The 10,839-nt window shown below is 36.5% G+C and overlaps 1 protein-coding gene across 5 annotated transcripts in view; it reads left to right on the forward strand.

Moving 5' to 3' along the window:
- LOC135110372 (S-phase kinase-associated protein 1) overlaps positions 1–10,618 on the forward strand; it is a 125,138-nt gene extending 114,520 nt beyond the window's left edge. For 2 of the 5 annotated variants that reach the window (XM_064022646.1, XM_064022643.1), the window contains 3 exons: positions 5,408–5,510; positions 7,541–7,716; positions 8,458–10,618. In XM_064022646.1, the coding sequence (XP_063878716.1) occupies positions 5,408–5,510; positions 7,541–7,716; positions 8,458–8,667 (489 nt within the window). In that variant the 3' untranslated portion in view covers positions 8,668–10,618. Of the gene's footprint in view, positions 1–367; positions 387–700; positions 810–1,154; positions 1,179–5,407; positions 5,511–7,540; positions 7,717–8,457 lie in introns of those variants that run through there. The other 3 variants (XM_064022663.1, XM_064022638.1, XM_064022654.1) reach the window with 3 other exon arrangements.
- Positions 10,619–10,839: the final 221 nt, after the last annotated feature.

The raw sequence follows: 10,839 nt of genomic DNA on the forward strand, positions 1-10,839 counted from the left end.
AGTTCTTCAGAATTATATACATATTTAGTTGGCACACACATATGCCTCTGGTACCTTACCTTTGATACCTTTGAAGTATTTCGTCAGTTAGTGACGCAGCAGAGATGGGTCTTCACTTTAACCTGACAACTCCCTGTCCTCCATGGTCCAGTGTATTAGACTATTGGAGTTGGAGCTTGGGTAGCCTGGTGTTGGCGGTTGATCTGGAATATTGGCTAGCATTACACCGAAGTCACGCTTGAAAGTGTCGGGTGACACGCCACTCATATTTCTGAGTTTCACAGAGATGCTGTTAAAGAGTCGGGCCCCTATGGTGCAGCAGTGACCGGATTCTAGATGATCCAGGAGTGTTCCTCACATAGCACAGTCTTCTTTTCCTTGAGCGGGTTTGTTCCTTCAGGTTTATGTTAGGTACCTTGTCTTCCAGAATCTTCCAGACATAGGTCATAGCATATCTCTAGATAATGCATTCAACAAATCATTTGTGTTTCCCCATTTCCTGTTATATATATATATATATATATATATATATATATATATATATATATATATATATATATATATATATATATATATATATATATATATATATATATATATATATATATATATATATATATATATATATATATATATATATATATATATATATATATATATATATAATGTAACACACACACACACACACACACACACACACAGGGGGGGGGGAGTGAGTCAGTGTTGGGCGCGTAGCCCCTTGACTGGTCTTGCTGTTTTGGCCGCCAGACGACGCAAGTGTAGCAGTGTTGTGAAGGAGCTATATTAAGGTTCGTGCCTGCTTCATTGTATTTATTTGGTATATTATGGTTTCTCAGGTGTTGTTGAGTGCTATAGATTTAGATATATACATAAAATGTGTCATGACGGCGTGTGTGGCGAGGACAGGTGGTGTCAGGCATCCCGCCGCCCGCCGTGGTGGTGATATGGGATGTGCTGTTATCAATGGCCTGCTTCTGTCCAGCACCACACTGAACTGAACCCTCGCTGCGTGTACAATTTGTTCCTCTGCTTTGAGTCTCAGCACGCAGAAATTTATTCGCCAAATTTTCGTAAAGGCACTTCCTTCTAATACCATCAAGGAGAACTTGGCCCGCTGTCCTAGTGCACACACTGGCAGGGTATGTAGGGTGTAAAAGGCAAGTATCCATACCATACAGCAGCGTCATAATTGGAGCTGGTCTCTACGGCCTAACCATTCATTGCCTCCATGTACTGTTACCCCACGGCATCCATTCTCTCTCTCTCTCTCTCTCTCTCTCTCTCTCTCTCTCTCTCTCTCTCTCTCTCTCTCTCTCTCTCTCTCTCTCTCTCTCTCTCTCTCTCTCTCTCTCTCTCTTAGATGTGGTTAGGCTTTCAGGGTGGCAGGTAGTTTGACTGTGGGGCAAAGGCTAGTGTATGGAGCTCCAGAAAAGTAAATTAGGTATTTAGTGTGGTGAAATTGAGACATGCGATGAAGTTACTGCTGCGGCACCTACCTCTTACACTGCTACCCATTGCTGACCAGCCACTAGTAACACATAATGTCATTAACTCACATGGAGGAGAAGTCAGGACAGCATTCACTTCATCACCAGACACCACGATGCAGGTAGAAGCAACTCACAGGCATTGGCGTAGTAGTGAAGTGCAGTGCAAGAAGGACGTGCAAAGACTACATGCACAGTTATCTCGCATCTTGTAAGACACTACAGACACAATTTACTCACACCAGGCAGGGCATTAAGTCTTAGGTGTGGCACACGCCATTCTCACACTTGATGGCCAGAGTCATTCAGATGTCTCTGTAGAACACGCAAGGCCAGATATGGGCACCACATGCCTCACACGACTGCAAGTCTCAGCACAGCCGCCCATGACAAGAACACGGCATCCCAACACACACAAGGCAAAGCCAGGGGCAGACCCACAAGACACATCTCCGAGTATAACACAAGAGACATTTAATTGTTAAGTATAATAGGCCAATAAATTGTTTTTTAGTATAATTAAGGTAAGTGTCATAGCCCTTAAATAGTTCCCCACAAATTATTTGAATGGTTTCATCAAGAAAAATATTGGTGAAGTAATTTAAAATCAAAACTAGCAATGACAGTATTATGAACTTCTAATTTATGTATGTCTTTAACAAAATCATAAGAATTTTTAAGGTAAACTTATTTGATGTTAGTGGTTCTAGAATGTGGATGAGGTATTAAGCTAATTTATTATTGAATTCTTAGTATCATTAATATATTTAATTTTAAATTAGCTAAATATTTTGTCCTCGTACTAGAACCAGTAATGTCAAACAAGTTTACCTTAAAAATTCTTATGATTTTGTTTAAGAAATTAATGAATTAGAAGTTCATATTTATCTTAACCAGTACATTTACTATTGCCTCATTTTTTTATTTTTTTTATTTATTTTTTTTTAAAGACTATTCCTATTGGGGTTATCTCTAAACCAAGAGGAATCCAACACAGAATCAGTGAACATAAAGATATTTCAATACTTACACAAAAACAGTCAGCTCACCCCCTATTCTCAGCAGTAAGAACACACACACACACACACACACACACACACACACACACACACACACACACACACACACACACACACACACACACACACACACACACACACACACACACACACATGATCATCTGTTTTTGGAGAAGGATTTTAGCATATCACATAAAGCTGACGCACATAGATACAAAAATATTACAAGCTATTTACATTAAACACCTGAAACCTGAATTTAATAACTAACTGTCATCATCACAGTATCTTTTATAAACTGCTCAGAGCTCTGGGGATCCAGGTTCATAACTAATCTAGTTCTCACACCACCACCCTTTGTCAGTCCTCACCACACGACAAGCGAGAGCACTCAAGGTTTGTCCATAGCTTTATACCTTTATTTTGCTTGATTTTTTGTCATGTATAAGCTTTAGTTGATAGGTTATTGTGTCATTGTTACTGCTTGCCTGCCTATCCTTTTTGGTTGCTGTTGTGTTTTTAATCTCGTGTCCTTATTGTGATATTTTATGATTTTTCTGTCATACTTATTTTTATCAATTTTTTTAGTGTGATGATGCCTTCTGTGAAGGTGAAACGTTGCAATAAATGAAGAAAGTCAGGTGTATCCCTGTTCACCTTATCAATAACTCAGATCCTGTTCTAATATATATATATATATATATATATATATATATATATATATATATATATATATATATATATATATATATATATATATATATATATATATATAGTTCATTTACTTATTTATGTGTATATAAATACAATGTTTTGACAAGTTAATTTTCAAATTATCTTATCCCGGAATTTTGAACTATTTACTGATGTGTGTAGAGTGTCCTCTGGCATCAGAATGTCCAGATCTGCTTTACATATTACTTACATATAATTTAATGAAAATATGTGCACAAATGCATATGTGGATAATATACTTTTTACATGTAATTCAATACACTTGGTGATTCAACTTGCCAAAAACTGCTGCATTTGGTTACACAGCAAGAATGCCAAGGGCAGATGGATCCTTGCCAAGTTACCTGCCTCAGCTGCAACATCAGTAGTGGACCAGGCTTTGCTGTCAAGATGCATGTTTAGTTCACTTGATGTACTTGCTAGGATGTATTTCACATGTGCAGCACAGCACTGATCATCAAAAAGACTTGACATGTAAACACTGAGTGCAGTTTTCTCTCTCTCTCTCTCTCTCTCTCTCTCTCTCTCTCTCTCTCTCTCTCTCTCTCTCTCTCTCTCTCTCTCTCTCTCTCTCTCTCTCTCTCTCTCTCTCTCTCTCTCTCTCTCTCTCTCTCTCTCTCTCTCTCTCTCTCTCTCTCTCTCTCTCTCTCTCTCTCTCTCTCTCTCTCTCTCTTCATGAGAGGGAGTATGGAAAGACAGGCAGTGTCAAACAACTTCACAATTTGCTCATTGTCTTTAGGAAATGAGGTTATACATGCTTCTTTGTAATAGCTTTATAAAGATTTTGAAATACTGCCATCCTGTGGAGAAGATACCACATCATTGAATGAAAAAGTTAATCTGTCTATATACCAAACAGGCAATCCCACACAAGGTGGCTCAGACAAGCCACCACACATCATCACATCATTTACACTTATCTCTGTCAGTCCCTGATGGAAAGTGCTGGGGGCCAAAAGGGAACTATGCACACTATTGAAATGTATACTATACATCAATAATAGAACTGGAAGACCGTTCTTTGAGCAACCTTATCCAGTTATGCTGAGTGTTTAATGATAATTCCAATAGTGTAGAAAATTAGGGAGAAATGATCCCTTGTTGAAATTGAGTGCATGAATTCAATTTCATTCCATGTAGAATTAAGGTATCTGTAGTGTGTAACAAAATACCATATATTTCAGTGGATAAGACAACTTTCACATAAGACAATCCCCAAATTTCAGTCTGAATTTAATGGTTTTAGCTGATATTGGTGGTATAAGATAGCACCTGAACTTCCAAACCATCTGTGGTGAAGTTCAGGTCACTGAGCACCAGACAACTGAGACAGTGATATACCACTACAATGAAAAGAATACCTTGAATGTATTACCAGTAATAAAGTACCATCATGTTCAAGTGCAAAACTAAACCTAAACCTGAAACCACCAGCTGTTTTTGTACATTTTCATGAAAAAGGATGGATGCACAAAGATTGTGTAAAAATTATGTGCAGTATGATCAGTTTTCCTAAACATAAACAAGCCCTTGCCTTGTGCCACCTGCATGTCTCAGGTCTTTTGGATATCATTTTTCTTTTGATTAGATACAGCGACATTCATGAAATATTTTCTAAGTATATGGACTTCATCCCAATACAACTTTGCAAACTGGAGAGATTCATCTTCTCCCCACTTTGCTTTCCTTTGCAGCTTAGCTTGGGGTTTCATGTCTTGAAGATTTTTATATAGCTTTTTCTTCAGCTTTAGGAAAAGCTGGGGGATATTCGCACAGCCTCCTGCTTTGTCCATTTATGTACAATGCCAGCAGAGGATTGTAGTTGTACTACATTAAATTTTGTTTACACACTTTTCAATGAAAAAACATTTCAGCATGTTTTCTCAAAACAGATTCCTATTATACTATATCTAACTTCTCCAAAAGTCTTAATTTAAGGTTGGTGTTTATTTACGATGGTATTTTGCGTAAAATTTTGAGGTCATTGTTTTTCTATCTGACGTATAGGACGACCCACCTTTTTGTGTCTTTTTTAGGATGGTTCAAGTGTCATCTTATATTCCAAAATCTATGTTATGTTTTCTTTTGATTTCTGTTGGTATTGAAATATAAAAATCAAAGCCTTATGTTTCTTTGGCTTTCCAGATGCCGAGTATCAAGCTCCAGAGCAGTGATGGTGACACGTTCGAGGTGGACGTGGAAATTGCCAAACAAAGTGTCACCATAAAAACCATGTTGGAAGACCTTGGTAAGGGATAGAGAATTTTTGCAGCAGTATTAGTTTGGAAATAGTTCATGCACCACATAATATCGTCAGTTCTATTTTACAAGATAGTGTTTTATACATTTCTTGGTTTAGGCTCAGCAATAAACTGCAAGTGATATGCATTAAATAAGCTCTTTATAGGCATTTTATCTATCTGTCTCTGTCTCTGATGTAAAGAACTGTGCCTAAAGAGAAGGGTACAACAAAAGCTTCTGCCTCTCTCAGTTAAAATTCTCTCTCTCTCTCTCTCTCTCTCTCTCTCTCTCTCTCTCTCTCTCTCTCTCTCTCTCTCTCTCTCTCTCTCTCTCTCTCTCTCTCTCTCTCTCTCTCTCTCTCTCTCTCTCTCTCTCTCTCTCTCTCTCTCTAGCACCTCTTTAACACATTTTCCTTTACTCTATCCTTCCACATTCCTGGCATTCTTGGTAGGATCATATTTTACTCATATATGTATACTTATTTTTTTTATAAACTTGAGTCCTCATCCTTTTGTCACTTTTTGCCAGTACTTCTATCACTTTCAATCAAGAATGTTCATAAACTTTGTCTTGCATATTAGACATATTGATCCCTTATAATTATTACACTCGTACCTGCCTACTACCTTTACTTTCATGCTTTCCTTCAGTCATTATGTACTTCACTCTATCCCAGTGAATGGCCACATCAAAACATCTGTTCTCCCTCAGCATCTCCATATTTTAACATTTCTACACTTATTCTGTCCCCACCTGCTGCTTTGCCACACTTTAGTCTAATTGTTTCTTTCTTTGCCTTGTCTCCATCAGCTTCTCTCAGCACAAACACATGATCTGCATCAGTTTGCATACACATACTCAGTATTACTTTCAATACTATCTTCTCATTCACTAAATCTTCAGACTTACTCTTTCATACTCCTTTCACCTCTTTGCTATTTAAAAGAATCCTATGCTCTCTTCATTGTCACCCACCTTCACTCTTCATCCTCAGCTTCTTTCCAGAGCAGCAGCAGCAGCTTTTTTTTATATAAGTTAGCTCCCTATCAAACTTTTCATCCATTCTTAATTATGTTTGAAGTTTAACCAAAAATATTATAGATTTGCCTTTTTTCTCCAAGCCATACAAAGAAAAAGTAATCCTACAGTGCGTGATTTATCAATAGAGATCTTTTTATTCTTATGAGTTACTTACTTGTGTATGTAAAATTTAGGTGTGTACTCATATATATATGTGTGTAGGAGAAAAATAATCTCAATTTTTTGGGGCGTGCATTATTATAGCTCGCATCTTAACTATCTTACTTTCAGTTCGTGAAATTTTCCATATTTCGCACGATGTCAAATTTAGCATACAAAATCTTTGTATTTTTTTGTAACTATAAAGCAAATTTTATACTACTTTTTTATTGATACACCTGGTATTTGATATATGCAAGCTTGAAATGTGCAAATTCTATCATATGCGACTAACCTAAATGTGCCAAGTATTCTTAGAATGCAAGAAAAATTCCCTATTATGTGAGTACCGGTGGTGGTGTAATTGATTGGGGAGGTAGGGTGGCCAACCCACACTAGAGGGCTGTGGGTGCAAATGTTTTCCAGTGCTTTCCTCGCACTGCACATATCCCACAATTTTTTTATTTTTTGTTTGTTTACAATGTCTTTTCATATTATATTTTACAATTTATCTTTACTAACACATTTTACTGTTGCTTTAGTGCTTTATTTTAATGGAATGGTGTTGCAATAAATATTTAGAGGGTTCAAAAATTGGTTGTAGAATGTAACCCCCTATAATTAATGGGATGATAGGTTCAATATATACAAATTCTCTTTATGTGAGCTTTTTTGCAGAATGTAACCCTTGCATATAATGAATACCTGGTGTATTTAACAAAGTGAAAAGTTCAGTTGATACAGAAAATGTGTTTTTAAGACATGAATTCACGGAGTAAAAATTAAAAGAACCATTGATATAAAGGGAAATAGGAGAATGGTGAACATTTTTTTTTCACTTACCAATCTACCCTTCAGGAATGGATGAGGATGAGGAGGAGGTTGTTCCTTTACCCAATGTGAATGCAGCTATCCTGAAGAAGGTGATCCAGTGGTGCACTTACCACAAGGACGACCCACCTCTCCCTGATGATGACGACAACAAAGAGAAGCGCACTGATGATATTTCTTCCTGGGATGCTGACTTCTTGAAGGTACCCCTGGTGTTTGGTAGATTTGTTCTCTAGTGATTAATTTTCAGCCGTACCAACAGCATGCTTGTAACAGCTTCTGTACTGTTGATTCAGGTGACAGACTTTTGATTTAGGAGTTTCAGAGCAGAGTATTTAGTTTGAAAGTATACCTTATATTTCTTAAGATTTAGAATTGAGTATATTAATGAGATAAGTGTTTGGATTGAAGAACATAAAAAACATATAGAAACTGGAGGAGCACATGTTAGTCATGTTCAAGAAATAAATGTGAGAACTGTTCACACATACAAGCTCCTCCAAACCTCTTAAGAAGATTGCAGGAAATCTTATCATATATCTTTTCCTCTTTTCACTTATTGTTTAATTCGTAAGTTTTAAGAGTCTGATTAGCTTCAGTTTGAATGCATATGATAGATTACTAACATTTGTTGCTTAGAAAAATCCACACTTGTTAATGAAAATGACTTTTGGATAGTGTTTTGACCGGTCTTTATCCTTTGTGGAAAGAGTGATTTTATGTACAGTTTCTCAAATTAGTGTTGTCATACTCCTAAAAATGTTTCAGGTTAAAAGGCGTTGTCAGGCAGTACTTAACCTTTCATATTTCCACATAAAGCAGTTCATTAGTTCATATTTTAATTTCTTCCTCATTTATAGACTTGAAATCCACTCAATATTGTGATGTCACTCCTTGGAGCAATTATACAGCCCTGTAAGATTCTGTGTATTATTGTGATACAGGTAGACCAAGGGACACTGTTTGAACTCATCTTGGCTGCTAATTACCTGGACATAAAGGGACTCCTGGATGTGACCTGCAAAACTGTGGCCAACATGATCAAGGGCAAGACTCCTGATGAAATTCGTAAGACTTTCAATATCAAGAATGACTTCACGCCTTCAGAAGAGGAGCAGGTTCGCAAAGAAAATGAATGGTGTGAAGAAAAGTAAATGATCCACTGTATAATCTTGTTCTGTCAGTTATTTTCTATTCTATTGGGAGAGAATCTGCCTTTTTGTGGTGAAAATGCAATTCATTTTTGTTTGCTTGTTGTAATAAGGAAATAGCTTAGACATTCACTTCATTTATTATAAATTGCAGCAAGTAGGGGTTTTTAGTTAGTCAGAAGTAATAGTAATCAAGCATTCATAAGACTATCCATGGATATGTAATGTGTCTAAGTATTTTATGTGTTAATATGTTTTTCATAATCTGGCTGGGCTCATAAACCAGTGTATCAAAACATGTCTTGGTGATGCATATTAAATTATTACTAGCTTACCAAACATTAAACATGGTACAAGAGGCCTGCTATAGGCTTTAAGATCCAAGGATTTTAGGAAGATATGAGCTAAGCCTCTAAGGAAAGCTGGAGTCCTGAGGTGGAAATGTAATGTTTCTTAATCACTGCAATAATTACAACTTCACCTCATAAACATTAACGAATTTCATTAGCTTCCCACTCCTTAGATCCTCCATTTTTACCTCACCTAGTAATTAAGCTTCAGAATCAACACAAATATTCCATTTTTACTTCTGGCTGAGATCAGGACAGATATTGATTGAAATTTGTCATTTCTGGCTTTACCCTTGTATAAGAATGTAAAGGTGTTCTATATTGTTTGAGAATGGTGAACTTAAGTACAGGAGTTTCAGAAGTTATATGGATCTCAATCTTAGTATGCTGATTAAGAATATGTTGGCAAGAAGAGGAAAGTGCATATTGCAATTTCTCTCTCTCTCTCTCTCTCTCTCTCTCTCTCTCTCTCTCTCTCTCTCTCTCTCTCTCTCTCTCTCTCTCTCTCTCTCTCTCTCTCTCTCTCTCTCTCTCTCTCTCTCTCTCTCTCTCTCTCTCTCTCTCTCTCTCTCTCTCTCTCTCTCTCTCTCTCTCTCTCTCTCTCTCTCTCTCTCTCTTGCTCTTTAAGTGTATATGTATAGTGCAGTCCACTGTGGTATTTATGATAGTGTTTGATAAATTAACAGATCATTGGGAATGAATTAAAGTATATAATGCTTAAATGTGATAACATCCAAACTGTTGAAATACCTTTCAAAAATTGCAATCAGTAGGATCCACACAATATGTAATTTGTAAGGAAGGGACTAAAAGGAAATTGCTGCCTGGTCTGCAAGAAATAGGCAAATAAAAGAGAGAGAGAGAGAGAGAGAGAGAGAGAGAGAGAGAGAGAGAGAGAGAGCTGAAATCAACATAGTAATTGTAGAAGCACTGTATAATAAAACAATAGTTGAAAGTCCAGAAAATTGAAAAGGACAAAATTACAAAGAAAGAGGGAGGGATTTTGTAGATCAGACTCTTGATCTGAGTGAGCTGATTAAGAGTATGTTAGCAAAAGAAAAATGCATGTTGCATTTATGAATCCAGGGTGGGCATGACTGAAGCAAAGTTGGATGTGTTAAAGGTTTATACATTGTGTGGAAAATTGCTAACTGATGTGAAAAATTTAAAGATTATAGTGCCTCTGCCTTGCTGGAGTGAGCAACAGGTATGAGAATAGATAGATAAAGCTTCTAATATGCAAAGGTAAATAAGATTTCATTTTTGTCTCTTGCAGAAATGTTTATTAGTTATCTATCTATTCTTTAACTTGTGAAAAAGGGTGCAGGGCTCTTTGAGCATGTGCTTCAGACATAGGTGGATATATATATACCGTCAATAAATTCTCAGTAATACAGATGTAAAATACTTCTTTATTTCCAATAACAGTAATTTCTTGCATCTGTTGCTGAGTTTGAACCAGATTATCAAGAATGGTTTTGTATCCTTTACTTACTTCTGTAAAGATTTTAAGTTATTTCAGTACCATTCTGGTGGTGATCACATGGTATCATTAAGATCTGATATGCTCTTTGTGAAATATAAAAGATATTCCTGCTACAAAAGTTCTAGTTCCTTTCCTTCATTAATTTAATAAGGACTTAAGGAAGGTATATGAGTGCATCTAGCACTTAAGTGAAGTACAGTAAACCTTCAATATATTGATACGTTTTTTACCTGTAGTACATGAGGGGGGATTATGGTAAACAAAAATGAAACTCGGATAATATCATTTTTGGTAACTCATCCATTGGATGTAAATTTTACAATATATATTTTATTTTGG

The sequence above is a fragment of the Scylla paramamosain genome, chromosome 2, assembly GCF_035594125.1.
Source record: "Scylla paramamosain isolate STU-SP2022 chromosome 2, ASM3559412v1, whole genome shotgun sequence".
Classification (NCBI taxonomy): domain Eukaryota; kingdom Metazoa; phylum Arthropoda; class Malacostraca; order Decapoda; family Portunidae; genus Scylla; species Scylla paramamosain.